The following is a 23,373-nucleotide window of genomic DNA, read 5'->3' as shown; positions in this document are numbered from 1 at the left end:
ATTGATCATAAGTGTAAGGATGAAAAGTTGCACTAAGATCCAAACAGTTCTCAATGCAGCTTGGAAAAACTTCCAAAACTGAGCAGTAACTCAACCCCATAATAAGAGCTAACATACTTAGACAAATCATGCAAAATAAATTTTCCTCTAAATAAAGCATATAGCCCCTTCATCTTATCATAGCCACGCGTACCCACTTTCATTCACGTGCTCCAACAAGATGAAGTAAACTTGAAGGCTCAATCTTTACTTACTAGCACACCGAACACAAAGACAATATATGTTACATCCCTCTTCATCAAATTCCAACGGTATAATTATCTCAAGTATTAGTACAATGGTATAACAATAATGAAAAACCGACTCTTAATATATTTCTCCTTAAATCACCAACATTTGGGATATATAGTTAAGACTTCAACCACGAAACACCATCAAAATCAACTAAGAAGTTCATAACTTTATTGTTACTCACAGTATTTACCAACTTACCAAGTCTAAATTTTAACTGACCCTCCATGATATCATCAACTATGGTGGAACAAATTTACACATGGCTAACAATATCCTTAAATGATCAAACTCAAATTGAATTCTGCCTCCAACAAGTTCTCATAATTCTTTAATTATAGCCCCATTCATTTTTGCTAAATGAGCAAGACTACTCATGAACTTTCTACTTAAATCATCTACAACAACAATTTCCTTTCTAAGGGTATATAGGTCCGCGAAATCAAAACTTTTTATGTTCAAGAGAGCTTCATCCACCTTCTAGGTCTTAAATTTAAATATCGATGTTGAAAGATATACTGAATACCTACCATCTTGGTCGGTATAAATCTCATGAGTCATACCATCTAAATTATGCCTCTAAATCTTAAGAGCAAAATCATTGTTGTTATACTCAAATTATGCGTAGGATAGTTTAGATCATTACTTTCTTTACTCTTGGAATAAACAAGAATGTTATAGATGAACAATATCATGAATTGATCTAAGAATTGTTTAAAACCCGGCCTATCAAATCCATAAAAATGTTGGAGCATTAGTAAACCCAAAGGGGGTGTTTGTTTCAAGGTTAAGAATGACATTCCCGGGAATACATGGCTAGGGAATGATTATACCCATGTTTGTTATGAGGTTGAGAAAAAATATTCCTGGGTATAAAGGTTCCTGGGAATGAAGTAACTTCCCATAACTTCCCTTATTCCCATGATTTTATTCCCATGAAAAGAGATGGAAATGTGCATTCCCATGATATTATGCATAAATTTTTTAAAAAAAAAATTGTAACTTCCAATTTTCCCAGGAATGTCAAGTTATTTGCCACACACTTTTTTTAACAAATACCCAGGAATTAAATTTTCATATTTTCATTCCCATGTATGTTATTCCTGGGAATAATTTGTGTTTCCCCAAAACAAACGCCCCCAAAAAAGTGATAATCAGGATTTAAAATGCTCGTAGCGTGTACAAAAAGTTTTCTTTGATATATGCTCCCACTTAATCTTCCACTAATGATACCCAGCCCACGCGTCAATCTTGGAAAAAAAAATACAACGAGATCCTTAAAATTGATCAAACAACTCGTTAAACGATATTTACTCTTTACTACCACCTTAGTCATTTTCTATAACTCACACGTAATCGCATTGATCCATCTTTCTTCCTTACAAACAATACCAGTGTTCCTCAATGAAAATAATTTTGGCAAATAAATATCTTGCTGAGAAAATCTTGTAGCTGCTCCATTAACATCTAAAGTTTTGCTAGGTCAAACGCTAAAGAGGTCTAAATATGGGCCGAGTGTTATGAACCAAATCTATAGAGAATTCAATCTTACTACCAAGTGGAAATCCAAGAAATTCTTCAGGAAAAATTATGATACCCACACGCCTGTAACTCTATAATTCTCCCTTACATACCCACTTATATATCCTTAATCAAGATCAATTATCCTGGATAACCTCTCTTCATTAACTTGTTAACTCCTAACTTAAGGTGAAATTATATGCTACCCAACCCGTTTTTCCTCAAAAGTAGAAAAATGATTACCCAATATCTCAACATAGTAGAAAAATGCTCGAAGAACAACCAATTCACACTTAAATTCTAAAAAAAAACTATACTAAAGCTATGGTTGTTCATACAAGACTAGCTAATGGTTGTGTCGTAGTTTTCGAGGATGATCCCTCCTATTATAACCTAGTTGAAAATATTGAAAGCGTACTTTACCATATTTTAAAATACTGCCATGGTTGAATCAACCGTAATAGAATCAAGATTACTCTAGGAGGAAGTGGATTATCTACATGCTCCATTATCTTATATACTATTCTGCACTATGCCCAAAATGGTCTACCATAACCATCCTTCCGTGATATTGTTATTTGTTGCCCTTAATGACCAAATATAACTTCACCGCCACGTTAAAAATAATCATTATATAATCATCCAACTTGTTTCTTACGAGAATCCAATTTACTACCCCCCTCTAGCTTTTGTTGCCAAATCTGAAGTGTCAAGCTTGAAAACTTCGCAAGTTAGGACAATTAGATCCAACCACAAATCCACTTATGTAATCTCTTAATCCTCTAATGAACCATTTGATACACATCTCTTCTATGACAGGGTGAAGATCGTTCATTGAAAGCTCAGTAAAACGGGGTTTGTACTATGAAACTGACATGGAATCGGTCTGGTCCGATCATTCCAACTCTTGAGGGAATCCATTTCCAACACTTTCTAGAAGGAAACAATCATAAACAATCAAATGATCTCACTTCATTCCAATGGAGGTTATTCCCTTTTTTTTTTCTTTTCCACGCAAGTGTATCAAACCAACCATATACCACACCTTCCAACAAAAATGAAATCAACTCCCGCATCTTTATATTTGAGCATCCTAATGCCTTTCATAATCTCTATACAACATCAATGGATCCTTACGCACACTAGACTTAGAAAAGGTCAGAGTTTAAGTTTCATGAATATTACTAGAGCAACCTTAATCCCTCCAGATGAATTTGTCATCTACTCTGTGCTGACCGTCAAGATTTGTTTGTCTAGATTATGATGTTGCTTCCCAACAACAGCCCCAACAAGTTGTATCAAAACCCATGGCAAAATTCGCCTTCCTCTAGGAACCATAACACTAACTACTCCTACAACCAAGCTACGTCAGTCAACATGAACGACATAAGTGCGGACCAAACCACGACCTCGTTGACTAGGGTCTTAAGGTTGGGCAGTACACCCATAAGGAATTGTCTTCCCTTCTAGTGGTGATCATTGAATTGGGTGACATACTCACCAAAAGAAATAGGCTTAATTGCACTTTTAGCCCCCTATCTTTCTAAAACTTGCGGTTACAGCCCCCTAACTAATTTAAATACAAAACAGCCCCCTACGTATTGAATCTTTGGCAGTTTTGGACCCCAACGCTGACGTGGCACTCTAAATGAGGTGCTACGTGTCATTTTTTAATTATTTTTTTGGCCTTGGGGGGCCAAAACTGCCAAAGATTCAATACTTAGGGGGCTGTTTTGTATTTAAATTAGTTAGGGGGCTATAACCGCAAGTTTTGGAAAGATAGAGGGCCAAAAGTGCAATTAAGCCAAAGAAATAATAAGATTGGACAACAAATGACACTACCATAGAATGCAAATAGATTTTTGCAAGCAAATGGTGCCGCGGTTCACAATTTACTAGCAAGAATCTATTTTCATTCTATGTCTGAAGCTATTAGGATCTACAACCAGGCTCTGATACCAACTTTGTCACGACCCAAAATTCACAATCATGACCGGCGCACGAACTAGAGCATCCTAGTCCGGCAAGCCTATTGACGACACTTGACAAATTATAATTTAAACAATTTCCAAATTGACTTTCACTTAAAATGATATCCACTAAAATTTCGACAGAGTATCCTTTGTATTTTGAATATTTTCCAAGATTTTAATCCTGTTTATGAACCTGTATTCTCATCCAGAGTTTCAAAATGACATATTTACATATTTGTACATCTCAATAAAATATTCCTAGACTCCAAATAGATGCAGATGCTCTGATTCAACATATACATAAACAAAAGAGACAACCATCAAAGAAGCCTACCGAAGAGAGTGACACGGCTAAACTTTGAGTCTACTAGTAGCTTTCTACTTAGCTGCTTGGAAATCTGGAAAAAAAAAAAAAGAATATAAAAGAGTAAGTCACAAGGACTTAGTGAGAGACAACAACCACCACCAACTAGAAGGGAAACACACAAGGACACGATTATTTAATTTCTCAAATATAATGTCAATTTAGAAAAATATTAACCGTATAAAATTCTATTAATCCGCACTCGTTTATACGCATGAAAATTTACACATGTATAAATATTTCCAATCAAATAACAATAATTCAAAGAAAATCCAATAGCATGAAGAGGTGAAAAATAGGTTACAAGCCTTTAAAAATACACTGATGAAAATCATAATAAAAGCCTTTAAAGAAAATATAGAAAACTCCATTTAGTGAAAATGATCAAAATAATCAACTTCAAATAAAATATAAAATCACATTCAATTTGATTATACCAAAATAATAAACTTTAAAGAAAGCACGGAACTCCAACTTCAATGGAAATAATCAATGGGTGAATCGAGAACTAGCTTCATCTCGTTGATAGCTCTTTCCTACTAAGAGTGGCCTTTCCCTTAGTGGTAGCTCCATCTAACGGATAGCTCTTTTCTCTCGACTCAAAACAAAATGTTTTTAAAGTATAGGAAAACCAATTTAGTGAAAATAATCAAAATAGGTGAATCGAGAACTAGCTTCATCTCGTTGATAGCCCTCTCCTCCTAATGGTGGCCTTTCCATAGGGGCGGCTCCATCTAACGGATAGCTCTTTTCTCTCGACTCAAAACAAAGTGTAAAACATTTTCAATTAGGGTGTTTACCTCTCATTGATAGCCCTCTCCTCCTAATGGCGGCCTTTCCATAGGGGCGGCTCCATCTAACGGAGTAACTCTACCTAATTGAAATCACATACTAGGTGCACCTAGGTCGTCGTCATTAAAACCATAATTTTCAAAACAAATTCTCTAAACATCTCACAAACCATATTTTCAACATATCGGATCAAAATATGTACCATCAAAACTCAATTGAAAATCTACCACTTGTAGTCATAAGTAAATCCAAATCAAATCCACGTCGAGTACATATTAATACCAAAATCTTCGAAAAAACACAATTCCAAAAACATATCAAAACTAGTTTTTAGGACCATATCAAAACTAGTGCTCAAAATATATGCAATCAAATCTCATTAATATATCCTAAATATATCCAAAACTTTGTAAATCACAAGTAGCGTCAAAGCGAGTATATATTAATATCGAAAATTCCCAAAAACATATATCTCAAAACCGTATTTCTCCATATCTCAAAACTCATGTCATAGTATATGCAATCAAACCTCTATTTTCAAATCATTTGCTCAATAAGTCATAGATAAATTCAAATAGAGACCATAATAATATCGATGACTTTACACATAAGTATCAATGAGAAGAAAAATGTTCAAAGGGTGTGTTCCCCATTTTTATAAACACTTATACATAGAAAATTATCAAAATATCAATAATATTAATAGTGAAAATATGTGATAATGATCGTTATCAACTCACAGTTATGATGAATCAACTAAGTTTGCTTTCTAACCACTCCGAAAGAAGCATGTGAAGCGTCCAGCGTCATATCCGAGCACCAATAATATTTTCTCATGAATTAGAAACTCATTCTACTATTTCTCTGACAATAGTTAACCACAAAATCTCCTATCTTCTACTCTAATCTCCAAAAATTAATTTCTAACAACTAATCATTTCTTAATATGCACTAATTGAGTTGTAAATTGATAAATATACCTCCAAGAAGTTTCAATGAGCAACTTTCACAATATGGGTATTCCTCTTCTTTCCCAAAGCACATACCCTAACCCCAAAATTTCACCAAATAGAGCTTGTACTATGAAATAGCTTGCTTAGATGCATAATATTTCTTATGGGTGATTGATTTGTGGAAGTAATTTGATGATTTGAAGAATAGAAAAAAAAGAATACGAGGAACAGAGAAGAGGGACGAGAGTGAAGTAGCATGGGAGGAAGAGAAAATGAGTATATAAGGAAATGTGTGTAGAAGCTTCCCCTGTTTCCATTTTATTATTATTTAATTAATTTAATTTAACTTAATTTTTATTTTTTATTTTTTTTATATAATATGTCTTTATATGAAACGGTGCGTTTCAAAAAGCTTCGGTTTACCATTTCAGTTCATATCCTGTTTGGTTTTGTATTTTGTGTTACACATGAATAATTATGTTTTTTTTCTTTAAGAATAATTATGTTGATGTCTTAGTTTTGTGTTTTCTTTTCATTGCCTATGGTCGTTAAGAAGGTTTGATTTTTCGATTTCTAAAATGATATAGTGTATGTTCAGTAAAAAAAGTTGATATATAGTGTATGCTGCGACTTTGTGACTTACACCTACAATAGATTTTAGATGATCAATTATTACTATCAAAACATCCACTGTTCCCCTTCTAAATTTTTGCAGCAGAAGTTCATAGGAGATAAAAGGCATCTTTTGTTGTATTAAGCAATAAAATTTTGAGTGTACAATTCCAATGCTTGTCACTAACAAGGCATTTTCATTGCACATATCAAAATCCAAGCAAGATTGGTAAACTCAATTTGTCCTCTATCTGTTTCTTTTGAGAGTTGGTAAGCTAACATGACATTCTTGTACCAGTAAAATTGGAAAAGAAAGACTGGATTAAAATGAATTTTGATCCTGAGTTGAATCCTAAAACAGTTTTGAAAAGTCACATTATCAAACGGAATTTTCTTTTTCTCTTCTTAAAAACGTTGTCTAAAATTGATTTATAAAACATATTTTGAAAACTAAAGACAAAAACTGTTCCAAACGGACCTTATAATTTAAAAAGAAATTTTTTTCACAAAAGAGGATTTATGTCTATGGAGATAGTAACATTCACAAAGAAAAGTAAGCAACATATACTTTCACATTTCAACTGAAGTTTCTCTCCTTAAGCTATGTAATTGAGACAAAAAACAGTTATATAGAAGACAATTTTGTGAGACAAACTAGGCAACATATACTAATTATATGAATTAACACTTACAATGTCATTCTTTTCATACACTTGAATCGACCTTATGATGATGCAGAGAACCTTGGTTGCATGTTTCCGTCCAAAGCTAAAACGGTGTCGTTTTAATCAGGCAAATAGGATCCAGAGTTTATTAATGCAAAATAGTTAGTTAAAGTGAATGGTTATAATTTCCAAAGTTTGTTATTTAACAGCTAATCTTATTTACCCGGTTGGACAAAGTTAAGGAGAAGAGGCTTGACACGAAATCTTTGCATGACTTTGTCTTCTGAATTTATCAATCCACGTGCTTTGCTTATTACTCTTTACAAAAAAATGGTTGCAGACTATTCTTAAACACTTGTTCAACATCTGTTTTTATTTTTATCTCTTACTGAGTGAACTTATCACATTTATTATATTACTCTCTTTTATATTTTTTTTGTCTTGTTAACCGGTGCCCCTAGGGCACTGGTTAAGGAATCCAAAAGTAGAAAAATTGTCTTCGAAATATAAACTGTTACTTTTGACTAACTAATTATTACACCACTTTGTAATAAAATCTTACCTCTTTTAACGGCTTAACCAATACCCCGGGAAACATTCTCCTATTTTTTTTCCTCTCAATGTGTACACAGCAATTGAGGTGTCCATCAAACATAATTATTTGTAATAGAACACACTAATTGATTACTACTTCCTTTTACTCCACACATGTAAAGTTATTGGTGTAATTTTATTGTTTGAATTTACAACAATAATAAATATATAGATATCAGTTTGTGTGTCCTACATTTTTGACATTAATAATGTCGAAGTATCTTTTTCCATGTCCTATCAAATGTTGAAGTTGGTGCTTGATATGCTAATTCAATATTGACCGTTCTATGATAAACTTGCAGTCTTTTGATAAAAATAATATTTTTTTTTCCTTGAGAGATGATACATATAATCTGTACTGTTGATGACTAATATATTATCATACCTTTATTTTCTACACATGTGAGGCATTAAATATAAAAAGAAGCAGAAAATATTGACAAACTAGCATACAATAAAAAGACTAATCAAAAGTTTCTGGTCCACATGACCAGTTCTTTTCAACAGCGTGTGAATTTAATAAACATTCTTTAGAATGTTTATTAAATTGTTCTGCTAACATAGCATGTATGTCCCCAAAACATTCTTTAGAATGGTTTAAGGAAAAAACTCAACCATGAAAACGTCACCGCACAACATGACTTGTACTACAAGGTTTCTAAGATTCATTCTCCTTAATCTCTTCCTCTTCATGACACTAACAAATGCGCAATCACCATTTTACATGTACAGTTATTGCCAGAATTCAACTGAAAAAACAGTCAACGCTTCATACCAATCGAACGTTAACAACTTTCTGTCATGGACAACATCGGATTCTGCCAAAGGAACTGTATCTAACCACGGCACCATAGGTAGCAACAACAGCAATGATAATGATACGGTTTATGGGTTCTATGATTGTCGGGGTGACATCACAGGAAGTTTCTGTCAATTTTGCATCAACACCGCTGTTAGAGAAATCCTTCAACATTGTCCCAATAGTGTCTCGGCTATGATATGGTATGATTTATGCATCATGGGTTACACTAACCAGAATTCCTTAGGTAAAGTTATTTTAACACCATCATGGAATGTAACCGGATCCAAAATCATTAAAGACTCAACAGAACTTGCGAAAGCTGAGAATAACATGACGAGTTTGATACGCAAAGTGACTACAGAAGGCAATCCCAATTGGGAAATGGGAGAGTTCAATTGGAGTGACACTGAGAAAAGGTATGGTTTGGTGCAGTGTAATAGAGACCTTAGTAAGGATGGGTGTAGGCAGTGTTTGGAGGCTATGTTGGATAGAGTTCCTCGGTGCTGTGGAACAAAGGTTGGATGGGTGGTTGTGTGTCCTAGTTGTGGTATGAAGATTGATGATTATAATTTCTACCAACAACAAACAGGATCTCCTTCTCCTTTGCCAAATCCAGGTAATATTAATCGTTTGTTTGTATTTGGACGTCTTTTAAGGTTGTAAATTGCAAAATCATGTCATGGCATGATTGATTGCAGAGACCTCATAAATCTTAATTTAGTCACAAAAAAGATTACCTTGATTTTCCGAAACTTATTTGATGATCGCAATGAAGACTTGATTTATAAAGTTTGTCTCTTGATCGTAGAGATCTCAACAAAAAAAAAATTCAGGTCTATGCAATCGCGATGAGCTTCTCTCGTGAATTAGTCACTCTTCTTATCTCTTGAAACTCCCAAAAAAAAATAAAAATTCATGATACACATACAGAATATAACAAAAAATTCTGTCTAATGTTTTTTATCAATATTATTATTCAAGAGATCATTCAGGAAGCATAAGGGAAGGTCTGATATTTGAGCAACAGGAAAAATGTAAATACATATTTTCAACAAACAATGAACTTGCAAAATAGGTTAGTGAATTTTTAAACAATTGTTTAAATTGTAAGCCTTCGCTTGGAAAAATTTGTATATTATATGAAGTGAAATTGGCCTAAAAATTGAGAGAAGAAATGCAACATTTTCATATATGATATTGTTGCAGGCAAGCAGGAAGGATCAAGTAAAACTAAAACCTTAATCATCATTTTAGTAACTGTACCTTTGGCAGTAGCTCTACTAAGCTGCTGTGTCTACTACTACTGGAGAAAGGATGAGTTAGGTAAAGGTTAGTTACATATCACCCAAAAAATTTGTCATTACATTATATAAGTATCTATTCAGACTTACTAGCTTCCCTGCTAGGTGGATTATTCTCGAGGACCACTACTCCTATAGCTTTTCGTGATCATGTTCAAGAAGAGGAATCGTTGAATGCAGACCTTCCGACAATCCCCTTAACTGTAGTTAAACAGGCCACAAATAACTTTTCAGAGTCATCTAAATTAGGAGAAGGTGGATTTGGCCCTGTTTACAAGGTATGAATAAATTGTACCCTGAAGTCAATCAATGCAGTTATAGTTTTATATTTTAACTTTGAGAGATTCATCTGTTTACCAGGGTACTTTACCAGATGGCACAGAAGTAGCTGTCAAAAGGCATGCAGAGATGTCAGGTCAAGGTTCAGAGGAGTTTAAGAATGAAGTAATCTTCATAGCTAAACTACAACATAGAAACCTTGTGAGACTCTTGGGTTGCTGCGTCGAAGGAAATGAAAAGATACTAGTATATGAATACATGCCGAACTCAAGCCTCGACTTTCACCTTTTCGGTATGTTTTGACATAACATATTCATCACATTTGCTTTAATGATTATGTTTTCTTTTAGTTGCACCAATTTAGTTTTAAATGTAAAAGTTACTGTATGTTCTAATTATAAAAGTAGCCATACAAAAAATAGAAACATAAAGAATATTTGTAACTTGGGATATATGCATTGTGGAGCATAATTGAAATATTATATCGGTATATCCATTGATTTTCCGTGTAAAACAGCTATGAAGAATAAAGTGAATGATAATCTCTATTGCTGCTGCTATTATCAATAACATGAAAACAATGTTCCTCTGCTTGACAGATAAGGAAAAGCATAAGCATCTAGATTGGAGATTACGACTAAGCATTATCAATGGAATTGCAAAAGGACTGCTATATCTTCATGAGGATTCTCGACTTAGAGTAATCCACAGAGATCTGAAAGCCAGCAATGTTCTTCTAGATGATGAAATGAATCCAAAAATATCAGATTTCGGGTTAGCAAGGACATTTGAAAAAGATCAATGTCCGAGAAAAACAAAAAGAGTTATTGGAACCTAGTAAGCATTAGTTGCAAGTTTTTTAAACAAATATCAGAAGATTTCACATGATTCACAATTGACAGTGTTCTATTGATTTCTTATAGTGGATACATGGCTCCAGAATATGCTATGGCTGGGTTATTTTCAGTGAAATCCGATGTTTTCAGCTTTGGAGTTCTTATATTAGAAGTAATATATGGAAAAAGAAATGGCGACTTCTTTCTTTCAGAACATATGCAAAGTCTTCTATTATATGTAAGTTTTCTTTACCACATCTCATCAACAAATAGATATTCATTGGAGAAACAAATGTGTAAATAGTTTTATACTTGTATGAAATCTCTAACATTCCCTGTAATGAGAGGCTCCTGGATACAAAATATTCATAATGTACAAACAATCCTTGCTACATTGATCATGCTTAGAAAATTACATTGATTAGCGCGTCTGAAATTTCAGATGACTTGGTCATAGGGATCTAATAGCATATTATGAGCCAACTATCCAAAAATCTATGATGACACTAATGTACTTCAACAGTTTTTAACAAAATGTTTCAACTCAAGAGTCTATATATAATATATCCATATATTTGTGTGCAGACTTGGAAACTCTGGTGTGAAGGAAAAAGTTTAGAATTAATCGATCCATTTCACCAAAAGACGTACATTGAAAGTGAAGTCTTGAAGTGTATACACATAGGTTTATTGTGTGTACAAGAAGATGCAGCAGATCGACCAACCATGTCCACCGTCGTTCGTATGCTAGGGAGTGATACAGCAGTCCTTCCAGAACCCAATCAACCAGCATTTTCAGTTGGGCGAATGTCCAAGAATGATGATTCAACTTCAAAAACTTCCAAGGATAATTATTCAGTTGATGAAGTAACTCTAACTATTGTTTCACCAAGATAGTTAATACTAAGATTTCGAGTTGAAAATGAAGACATACATTTTAAAGGGGTTGAGAAGCTACCCTAAATTTATTTGATGCGTGATGAACCAGTTGTTCAATTATTGGTTGAGCTGGAAATATGTCTCATGTGTTATTAATTTGTAAATATATTATGCTTTAACACAAATGTCATTTTTTAAATATGGAACCCGTTTGGTTTGACTTATTTTCGAGCCTATGAAAAATAGCTTATGAAAATAAATAAACTTTTATTTTAATTTATAAGTTCTCACCTATGAATGTTGACTACTAACAAACTTGAGGTTATGGATATCCAATTCCTCCACATTTTAATTGGAATTCCTATTTCTACATTTAATCCATGTGTTATGTACATGTCCTTTAGTTATTCTTTCATTTGTATTTTGTTTATGGTTAAGTAGAATCAGATTTCACTTAAATCCTATCAAAGTAGCATGTAACCGATACAGGAAACGATTCAATTCACTTACTTTTTGTCTTTTTAAGTAACACTTACAATGTGATCATTTTCATGCACTTTCAAAGGTAAAGCTTGACCTTTATGGTGCAAAGAACCTTCGTTTTAAGGTAGTTTGATGGTTCAGCCATTATTCCAACCGTCTGATAAACTCTTTTAACACCGTGAGGAAATTTTATCATTAATATCTGGGTTTGGTTGTTTTCTTCGTAGTTCTGCATTAGGTTTTGTTGTGAATTCGATGAAAAATCACACCAATAACAACTTGATGTGTAGAGCAATTTAATCAAGCAACCAATATCAAAGTGGATAGCAATTAAACACAAGCAAAAGTAGAAAACAGCGAGAGAAAGAAAGAGAGAACACAGAAGAATTTGTTTACCCAGTTCAGTTCAAATTGACCTAGTCTGGGGGAGAGAGCATCCCTCCGTTTCACTATAATGATGAGTAACTTTACAAAAGAGATATCAATGGGTTACAAGAATAAGTCTCCCGCCTAATTCTACCCAAAGTCCCAATCTCTTCCCGTAACCAAGAGACTCAATCCTAATAGTGTTTCCCAAGGTGAATCAACCCTCAACCCTAATGTTTGTTGCCAAGAGCAAACTTTATACAAACCCTAGTTTTGTTGTTGACTTTCTAAACCCTTGTTTCAGCTTCCTCTATCTCAAGGTTTACACTGATACAATGTCTATATTTATAGTAAAAGTAACCCTCATAAATTTGGAACAAATCTGGCCCAAAAAATACGTTTCTGAAAAATACTGTTACGACAGTTCGGGCCCCGAATTCCTCCATTCGAGCGCCGATTTTTCACGCGTTGCCAGACTGAAAAAACAGTGCAAATTCGGACCCCGGACAACACCATTCCGGCCCCGAATTGGCAGTTTCCAGAAACCTTAATTTCTCCAATTTTGAGTTACTTTCACATTAGGTTTTCGATGTAATTATGAAAATTTTAATTTACACTTCTACTTTTATTTTATTTTTCAATTTTAAGATTTGATATATATGCTTAATTATTGTGTTTATTTGAGAATTTTTAAATAGATCTTTAAACTAATATATTTTTTTGAAAAAATTTGTGAAAAACATGAATTCTCTTAGAACTCCTTAGCAAAATGGAGTTGTAGAGAGAAATAATAAATCTTTGTAAGAAATGGCTAGAACCATGATTAAGTTAGATTGTAGAAGTCTCTTGTTGTTGTGCTTGAGCATTGGAACTTGGAAGTCTCTTTCTTGTGTGATTGATCATTGTAAGGCTTTTGCTTGTGTGCTTGAGCATTTGTAATTTTTAGTGATTTATAGTGAAAGTTCCTTGGAAGTGAAAGGGGACTAGACTTACTCTTGGTTTGTGAGAAAAACTAGTATAAATTGTTTTATGTCTCTCTCTTTCACTTTCTCTCTGTGTTTGTGTTTTAAACCGCTACAATTCATAGCTTTGTTTCAAACTCTGAAAATGTAGTTTCAGTCTCTCATCAAGTTTAAACACTTGGAAATTTTTTGAAAAAGCCAACACAATTCAAACCTCACCTCTCATTTTTCTCACCTTCAATTTTCCCCCTTATATAGGTTTCAAAAAAGTTGAATCAAGGGCCAAGATAGAATAGAAGTGGAAGGGTGCAATCTAACGGCTAGGGAATCCTAAAAAACCAGAGCACACTCGAGTACTAAAAGTGTGTGGTTCTAGCTACCGAGACGCGTGCAAGACACGTGGAGGAAAGAAACTGAAGAGACGTATCATCAAGTCTCATCTAATCACATCCTAAATACCTACAACCTCCACTCGTGACACTGATATAATTCAAGAATGTTGCACGAACTTGTCGTGTATGACATAAATCAACAAGACGACAAGATGACCCCGAGGCTGCAAATCCATCGTGTACGACATAAGCTAACAAAACGACCAAAAGGTCTCAAGCCTATCATGCAAGGGACCGTCAATGAGAACGAACCCTAAAACATGTCCATTACGTCATAAAGACAATAATGACTTGGGGGAAACTGTTTCAGACTAGCATAATACCCAATAAGAACGACAAAACAATATGAGGCCCATATCATTCAGAAGACGATGTCATGAACGTCCGAATTAAATCTTGGCCGTTGATGCCATCTCTAATGGCTTCCTGAACTCATGCCCAAATCTGAAGGCAGTGCCTCCTTCCCTATATAAACGTGACTCAACATCACGCCTCAAGTACAACTCATTAACCACATTTTTGCACAGATCCACTTCTTTCTGATACTTCCTTGAACATTGCAGTATTAACGTTCCTACAAGCACCATTCTCATCCGCCGTAGAAGATTGCCTTACTCCACACCGAAACACCTCACACCACCGCTACGCCAGCTACTTCTACCGAACAATCACCACTACATTTCTCTGGTCTTCACCAGACATATCAACTTAAATTTTACAAAGAAATCTTATGTAAACTCCTCTTAGTTTTATATTTAATAATTTAAGTATTAAATAATTCCTTTATAAGTTAACAATCCGTAGAGATGAATCTTACAAATTTTATTACTTTGATGAAGATTTTGTACACTTGTCAAAAATTCATCACAAAACACAATTCAAATTCCCTTTCTTGTGTTTTTCACAGCTTGACTATAGTACTTGTGTTATTTTACAAATTCACACTAATTTTAAATTGCACGGAATTACGTAAACAATAAAAAGACAACTAGAGTTTATTGAACGCCACACTTGAAAGGCGAATCCATTAGAGTCACAAATAACATTAGTCCACGATGTTTACCTGAAAAATAAGTCAATAAAGATATCATATATGAGTAGGTGTAGTATAGTGCGCGTACAGGCACATACAAAGTTTCAAACTTAAAAACTTTACACGAATTAATAATTTTAAGTGGAAAATAAAAAAAGAATGATGTTAACAAGTGTTATTATGGTATTGTTTAAATAATAAAAAAATAGAGACTTTTATATAGAAAATTGTGATTTTCATGTATTTGAATTGTATTTTTAAGATAAAATTTATTCTTATGAGTCTTAAAATAATGCATTTAGGGCATTTGTTAGCTTTACCTAATAAAAATTACTTGTAGTAGATATTTGCTAGTCAAAAGAACTTTAGAAACTGCTGTGTAAAAGACATGTTAATCATGTAAATTTGCAATAGTTTTATGTTTTATGACAACTTAAATATGTAATTGCTGCCAAGGTAAACTAAAGTTGTTCTCAAAATAGTTTTCCAAAAAAAAAATATACTTTTCCACTTAAATTAAATTTAAATGTGCATTTCAAAGCGAAAAATCATTTGATGTTGACAAGTATAAATTTAAAACACGTTAAAATTAATAAACTTCTTAACTTACCACCTTGACAAGTTTTCAAATGAATGAGTCCACTTCAAGACCATCTTGACATAAACTGATCTTTCACATCATAAAGAAAATTGAAGTAAGCATGCCTCCATGACCTCTTCAATAAAAGAGAACCAAACACTATCCAAAAGCCTGTTGCAAATCCAACTCCCATGCCCATATAGAAACATTCCATTAGCTCAGATCCTTCCTCGTCATTTGTGTCCTCACCAGGGGCTTCATTCTGTTTGCATTTCTCTTTGAGTGGAGTTCCACAAAGCTCAGGATTGCCTATATAACTAAGTGGTGTAAAGCTTTGGAGTTGGGTTCCTAATGGGATTTGACCCTTCAAATTGTTGAAGGAGAGATTCAATACCTCTAGAAAAGACATAGAAGACATGGTTTGAGGAATTTCTCCTGAAAGTGTGTTGTTTGACAAGTCAAGGGACTCTAACTGTTTCATGTTTTCAATTTCTTTTGGTATGGTTCCCATTAGTTGATTTTGTGACAAGTTCAAGGATTTCAATGCAGTGAGTCTAAATACTTCTAAAGGTATTTTACCCGACAAATGGTTGTTAGAAAGGTCAATAACATTCACATACATGGAATATTCCAAGTAATTGCTTTTTACTAGCAATGGAACGACTACATCATAGATTGGATAAATCTTTGTAGTTAAAAAAATACCAAATCCATCACTTGCTGAGGCATTATTGGAAATCATAGTGGTCATATTATGAAGGCAGTGAGGTATTGTTCCAGTTAATCTATTATTTGAGAAATCCAAAACAAAGAGAGAGGATAGTTGGCATATTTGTAAAGGAATGTCACCACTAAATTCATTTGATCTCAATTGAAGAATTTTAGCTTCCTGTCCGATCCAAGTTGGTATATTTCCAAAAAACTTATTTTCACCAAGGTTAAAAATCACAAGTTTTTGGCAATTTTTCAAACACACAGGTATCTCTCCATACAACTTATTATTATCAATATACAATGACATAAGGTTGGATAAGGTACCCATTGTGTGTGGAATAATTCCTGTTAGATTATTACGCCCTAGATCAATATGAATAAGAGATTTCCAGTTTACCCAACATTCAGTGAGCCCTCCAGTTAAAAGGTTACTAGAAACATCCAAAATCGTCAAATTGTTTTCCTTTATGGTATTATGGCATAAGAGAGGAGAAAGAGATCCAGATAAATTGTTACGATATATCGCAAAAATAACAACGTTTGATGTTATTTGAGGTAGGCCACCACTTAAATCATTGTCTACAAGAATTATAATTTTGGAGTTCAACAAGACATTTGACATGTCCCAAGGCATGTAATTGTTGAATAATTCGATAAATACAATGTGAAATGCCCAACTCCAAAATAGGTCTTGAGATTCTTTTGTAAATGAGGCGTTACTAATAGACAGAGAAATGAGAGATGTTTGTGTGTATATCCAAGGAACTAAATTAATATCTCCATTGATAAAACGAAGTTCCTCGAGTTTAAAAGGAGGAATCCAGTGGGGATTGAAATCAAAGACTAAGGAAGCTGAACAAAACCCCAATGTTTTTAACTTTGAGAGATTAACAAAATTTCTTTCAGACACAACTCCGGATAGAGAATTATCTCCAACGCGCAAAACCTCCAAATTTGATAGGTTCCCCAAACATTCAGGAAGGCTACCAGTCAAGTGATTTGAGTGAACATCAAGAACTATTAAGGATGACAGATTCCCCAAAGTAGTGGGAATAGAACTAGTAAATGAATTATCCGAGAGAACAAGACTTTTTAGACATCCGAGTTGGCTAAGCCAATCAGGAATTGTTCCAGTCAGTTTATTGTGCATCAAATTCAATGAATTCAAGTTTCGAAGATTCAAAAAGGTTTCAGGTATTTGGCCATGAAAACGATTTTTCCCAAGATCTAAATAAGAAAGACCACTTAGATTGAACAACCAAGTAGGCAATTCAGAGAAGAAATCATTGTAAGAAAGATCAAGATATTCAAGTGAAGTGAAATTGGCATATAAAAGAGATGGACTAGCACTTTTAAGTTGACAACTACTCAAATGTAACTCAGAAAGCAAAGGAAGCTTAGTCAATATCTGGAGCCAATCAATTTGCTTGTGGAGATCAATAAAATTTAGATTGAGAAATTCTAACGATGATGATAGACGAAGAAGCCATCTCAAATCATCAATCACAAGATTCTCATTTTGAGACAAGTCAAGATGAACAACATTGGAAAAGTTTGCACTCCCATAAGAAGTGTTAACAAAAGACAAGTTTGGACAATTTAAGGGTAAATGTATAGCTTTGAAGTCATTATTGCTCAAATTCAAATAGTTCAAAAATTCAAGCTGAAATAATGAAATGTGTAGTTCACCTGCCAAACAATGTGTTTTGTTCTTTTTGTCACCAAAAGTGATTTCATCATCTGTGAAACAAGGGAGGTTGATATTTGTGACTCTGCCATTGATGTCACATTGAACTCCTCTCCATTCACAACAATCCTTTGTGTTGGACCATGTTGGCAACATGCCTAATGGATTGGTGAGTCCATGTTTAAAACAGAGGAGTATTTGTTTGTCCTTTTGGTTGCAAGAAGCATTTGTCTCACATATTACTATATTGCATATGATTACAAATGACAATAATAGAGAAAGCATTACATTTTGGGAGGAGAATCTCATCATGTTATCTCTAGAAATGAATATTTAAGATATTGCAATTCGTCTACCTTCGGTGCATATTATATAGAGTGTCAATTGGCTTAATTACCTGACTTTTCTTTTCTAAGGAGCCCTCACAATATTATTAGAAAAATGTTGATAATATTCTACCAATTTTCAAATAAAGTAAAATATATTGTTGGCTTTACTAATATAATTCTTCCTCTATTTATTATTATAGAGTTTAACGGTGGTGGGTTGACAGTCCAAAACAATTTTGCACACACGACCAATCAAAACATTTTAAATTGTCATATCAATTAAATTATTACTCTGTTTTTAATTGACATAACAATTTAAAATGTTTTGATTGGTCGTGTATGTAAAATTGTTTTTGACTGTCAACCCACCACAATTAAACTCATTATTATATTACTCCTCGCGTCTCACCGTGAGTTATTCATTTGTATAATTAATTTTTTTTTTTGTTACATTATGTTTAGGGTGAAGGGTGATGCCTCAGTTTAAAGGAAAAAAAAAAACAAATCTGTCAATTTGAATTATCTATTTTCAATAGTCGTATCTAACTAATATTATTCTTAAAAAAAAAAAAACTAATATTGTGTACATCAACATCAAATAATTACCTTCAATTTTTTTTTCTTAAGAAATCAAAATAAATTATATTAACAAGCAGCTACCCCTCCAGCACAAGGTGTGCCAAAAAGGAAAGCTCAAAGATTATAAAGAGGGTGCAAACAAGACGAAAACAAAAATTACCACCCAAGCATAACAAAGGGTTTTGGCACCAATCATGAAACTGATAAAGGAAAGCTGTAAAATTTGCCTTATGCCACCAGAGAGAAAGAATTTTAATATTTTCCAGAAGCCTAAGAGTAGTGTTCTCTGTTGGAACAAAATGTGTTTAACAATGAACCTTAAAGAGTTTTGATGATAACAAGGTATTAAAAATTGTAAATTGGACTAGCTAATATTTGTTCAAGTGTACAGGACCATAATTAAAAAGTTACATCATCATTGGTTCTGAATGAGCAAATAAAGAGCAAAGGAAACAACAAAAATTGAAGCTTGGACGCTCCTGAAGGAAACTTGCTACTGAAGAGAAAAAGCGCTCCTGAAGTTAAGTCGCTTCTGAAGTAAGAATAGTGCTCCTGAAGACAAGAGGTCCAGAAGTCATATCATCAGAAGCTGTATCATCAGAAGCTGTATCATCAGAAGCTGCATCATCAGAAGCTGCAGAAGCTGCCTCATCAGAAGCTATTTCACCAGAAGCTGAATATCAACTGGATTTGCAAAGATTCAAGAATTGAAGAATTATCACTGCAAAAGCTGTCTATTGGATTCGAAAACGCAACAAAGGATTAGTGGAATTTTGCAACGGTCATTTCAAAGGTGTTTGAAGGCATGTGCTTGCAATTTGGACGAAAGCGTTAACATTTGTACGAATTGTACAACCACGTTCTCCACTACTCTGTTTTGTGTCCACGCTACAAGACAAGAAAACAGCTCCAGAATACGGCTTCGCCTGCATAGATGTTCCTTTGGATAAGGAATGAATTTCAAATTAGTTCTTCATAGGACAACAATCAAATCAGGCAAAAGATCAAAGGTGAAAGATCAAGCTTCAACAACGACTCTTTGGTGTGCTGGCAATTTCACAACGTCTCTTTCACACCTCTATATAAAGGAGTGAAGACCTAGAGATTTGGTAATGCTGAACAACAGACTCTCAATATTTTTACAAGTGCCAAATCTCTGCTGAAATTGTTCTGCATTCACTTAGAATTTCTGTGTCTCAAAGTCATTTCTTAGAAATTCTTAAGTCCATTGAGTCTGTATCTGATTTGTATTGTGAGCACCTCTGATTGTATATCAAGTGTTCAACCTAAACAATTTTCTGTGTAATTTTGTTTAGTTAGGAAGTCTCTTGCAGTTGTGCTTGAGCAGGAAGTCTCTTGATTGTGTTCTTGAGCAAAGGAAGTCTCTAGCTTGTGTGCTTGAGCAAAGGAAGTCTCTTGCTTGTGTGCTTGAGCAATTGTAATCAGATATTACTCTTAGTGAAATCTCCTTGGAAGTGCAAGGGGGACTGGACTACTTCCGGATTGTGGAAGGAACCAGTATAATTGTTTTGTGTCGTTCTTCTTCTCTCTCTCTGTTTTATTCCGCTGCATTTAGATTCTGATTATCACTTCAGAAGCTGTCTCACTTAGCTTCTGATCAGTGTGTTCAGGTTTTAGGAGAAACGAAGAATTTTTCAAAACACAATTCAACCCCACCTTCTTGTGTTTTTCTTACCTTCAATTGGTATCTAGAGCCTTGGTCTGTTGTGTAACACTTAACCGTGCAACAGTCAAAGATCTGAGAAAAACATATCTACTCCTCCTCCTACTGGTTCTGGTGATACTAGCTATAAAAATGTCTCACATGATTATAGTGATAGTAAGAAATCCAGTGTTGGAAAGATTCCAAAATTCAATGGAGATGCTGAAGAATTCTCTTGGTGGAAGACCAACTTTTACAGTTACATCATGAGCCTAGATGAAGAATTATGGGATATTCTGGAAGATGGTGTTTGTGATTTAGTCCTTGATGAAGAAGGAGCTGCTGTGGATAGAAAGAAACATACTCCAGAACTGAGGAAACTCTACAAGAAGCATCATATTATCAGAGGAGCTCTTGTCACTGCCATACCCAAAGCAGAATACATGAAGATGAGTGACAAGTCCACTGCCAAAGCTATGCTTGCTTCTCTCTGTTCAAACTACGAAGGGAGCAAAAAGGTCAAAGAAGCAAAGGCTCTCCTGCTTGTACATCAGTATGAGTTATTCAAGATGAAGGATGATGAAACTATTGAGGAGATGTACTCAAGGTTTCAAACCTTAGTCTCTGGGCTATAGATTCTGAAGAAGAGCTATGTTGCCTCTGATCATGTAAGCAAGATACTCAGAAGCTTACCTGCCAGGTGGAGACCAAAGGTGACTGCCATTGAGGAAGCTAAAGATTTAAACACTTTAAGTGTCGAAGATCTTGTTAGTTCTCTCAAAGTTCATGAGTTAAGTCTTAATGAACATGAGTCCACTAAGAAGAGTAAATCAATAGCTCTTCCATCCAAAGGCAAGTCATCAAAAGCTCTCAAAGTGGTTGAATCTGAAGAGGAAGAACAGTCAAGTTCAGATTCTGAACCAGATGCTGCTGAAATGGCCATGCTCTCAAACAGACTTCAGTATCTGGCCAAGAAGAACAGAAAGTTTCTTGCCAGAAGGGGTAACTCCAAAAGCTCAAGGAAAAAAGATCAGAAGGGATGCTTCAACTGTAAGAAGCCTGGACACTTCATTGCTGAATGCCCTGATCTTCAAAGAGAAAAGTCAAAGGACAAGTCAAAGAGGTCTACATTCAAACCAAGCAAATTCAAGAAGCAGATTAAGCAGAGTTTAATGGCAACCTGGGATGATTTGGGAAGTGAATCTGGATCTGATAAAGAGGAAGCTGATGAAGATGCAAAGGTAGCTGTTGGGTTGGTAGCAACAACAACTTCAGAAGCTGGATCAGATTCAGACTCAGAAGATGAAAACGAGGTATATTCCAAAATTCCCAGAGATGAACTTGTTGAGTCACTTAAAGAACTTCTTACACATTTTGAAGTAAGAACCAATGAGTTGAAGGATTTAAAAGAAAAATATGCTGATTTGGTACAACAGCAAAAATCAACTCTATTGGATCTAAAAGCTTCTGAACAAGGACTTAGGGGCTTCTGAACAAGGTTTTTACTTCTGAACAAGTAAAAACCTTTAAGTAACAATGAAATTGCTCTTGAAGATTTTATTATATCTGGCATTGACAGAAGCAGAGTAGCTTCTATGATTTATAGCATTTACAAGAACAATGGCAGAGGAATTGGTTTTCCAGAAGTGAAACTTGAGAAAACCAATCTAAAATCTTGTTGTGAATGCATCAAGGAAGGTATGAAAACCTTCTTTGTACCAGAAGGGGCTGAGTTGGAAACTGTTGTTCAATCAGAACCTGAAGCTTCTAGTTCTAAGGCTAAGATTACTTCAAAGCCAAAGAACTCTAAGTCAAAGGCTATGATCAAATCTGATTCCAAGACTTCAAAGGTTAGGATCCTGAAAAGATCAGAACCTATTCCTCAGAGTCTGGTGAAACCAAAATCTGAGGCTCTGAAATCTAAGTTTCAGAAGAAGACAGTTACTGCTTCTGAAGTACCAAAACCTAAGGTGATGGTTAATCAGAAGCAACCCAACTCACAGCACAAGGTACAAGAAGTGAAGAGTAAAGCCTTAAGTACTAACCTTCCAGGACCCATAGGACAATGGGTACCTAAATCTAAAAATGTCAATGATGCAGGTATGTCTGAGAGCAGTGCCAAAGCAAAGATCATGGTACCTAGACAGCGGTTGCTCAAGACACATGACAGGAGACAAGTCCATGTTCCTCAGCCTAACAATGAAAGAGGGAGGAAATGTGAAGTTTGGAGACAACCAGTCAGGCAAGATCATAGGTACAGGAACTATTGGTAATTCATCTACCTCAATTAATAATGTATGGTTGGTAGATGGTCTTGAACATAACCTTTTGAGCATTAGTCAATTTTGTGATAATGGTTATGATGTGCTTTTTGAAAAACCCAACTGTACAGTAATCAACAAGGAAGACAAATCCATTGTGTTCAAGGGAAAGAGAGTTGACAATGTCTATAAAATCAATTTTTCTGAACTGGCTGATCAGAAGGTAATTTGTCTACTATCAGTGAATGATAAGAAATGGATGTGGCACAGAAGGTTGGGACATGCTAACTGGAGGTTAATCTCTAAGCTTAGTAAGTTACAACTTGTGAAAGGGCTACCAGACATTGACTATCATTCAGATGCACTCTGTGGTGCATGCCAGAGAGGGAAAATAGTGAAATCATCTTTTAAAACCAAAGACATTGTTTCAACCTCAAGACCTTTAGAATTACTCCATATTGA

The 23,373-nt window shown here is 34.5% G+C and overlaps 2 protein-coding genes and 1 long non-coding RNA gene across 4 annotated transcripts; 1 reads left to right on the top strand and 2 right to left on the bottom strand.

The window, feature by feature from the left end:
- Positions 1–3,890: 3,890 nt before the first annotated feature.
- Positions 3,891–6,107, bottom strand: LOC146898500 (uncharacterized). Its single transcript, XR_015022970.1, has 2 exons — positions 5,922–6,107; positions 3,891–4,183 (listed from the first exon to the last, which is right to left on the bottom strand). It is a non-coding gene; the product is annotated as an uncharacterized LOC146898500 (long non-coding RNA).
- A 2,096-nt stretch (positions 6,108–8,203) lies between these two features.
- On the top strand, positions 8,204–12,086 carry LOC146898499 (cysteine-rich receptor-like protein kinase 10). Its single transcript, XM_085735893.1, has 7 exons — positions 8,204–9,183; positions 9,774–9,896; positions 9,974–10,146; positions 10,229–10,439; positions 10,747–10,984; positions 11,071–11,221; positions 11,569–12,086. The coding sequence occupies exons 1-7, from the start codon at positions 8,382–8,384 to the stop codon at positions 11,878–11,880; spliced, it is 2,010 nt and encodes a 669-aa protein (XP_085592019.1). The 5' UTR covers positions 8,204–8,381; the 3' UTR covers positions 11,881–12,086.
- A 2,780-nt stretch (positions 12,087–14,866) lies between these two features.
- LOC146898498 (receptor-like protein EIX2) lies at positions 14,867–18,424 on the bottom strand. 2 transcript variants are annotated; one of them, XM_085735889.1, is made up of 2 exons: positions 15,709–18,424; positions 14,867–15,128 (listed from the first exon to the last, which is right to left on the bottom strand). In XM_085735889.1, exon 1 carries the CDS (start codon positions 18,389–18,391, stop codon positions 15,743–15,745), a length of 2,649 nt encoding a protein of 882 aa, XP_085592015.1. In that variant the 5' UTR covers positions 18,392–18,424; the 3' UTR covers positions 14,867–15,128; positions 15,709–15,742. The 2 variants fall into 2 exon arrangements, with proteins under 2 accessions (XP_085592015.1, XP_085592014.1); XM_085735888.1 differs by having other exon boundaries at positions 14,926–15,128; positions 15,712–18,413.
- Positions 18,425–23,373: the final 4,949 nt, after the last annotated feature.

The sequence above is a fragment of the Medicago sativa genome, chromosome 8, assembly GCF_051527215.1.
Source record: "Medicago sativa cultivar Bolivia chromosome 8, Bolivia_mono, whole genome shotgun sequence".
NCBI lineage: Eukaryota > Viridiplantae > Streptophyta > Magnoliopsida > Fabales > Fabaceae > Medicago > Medicago sativa.
This window is presented reverse-complemented; position numbering and strand designations above follow the sequence as displayed.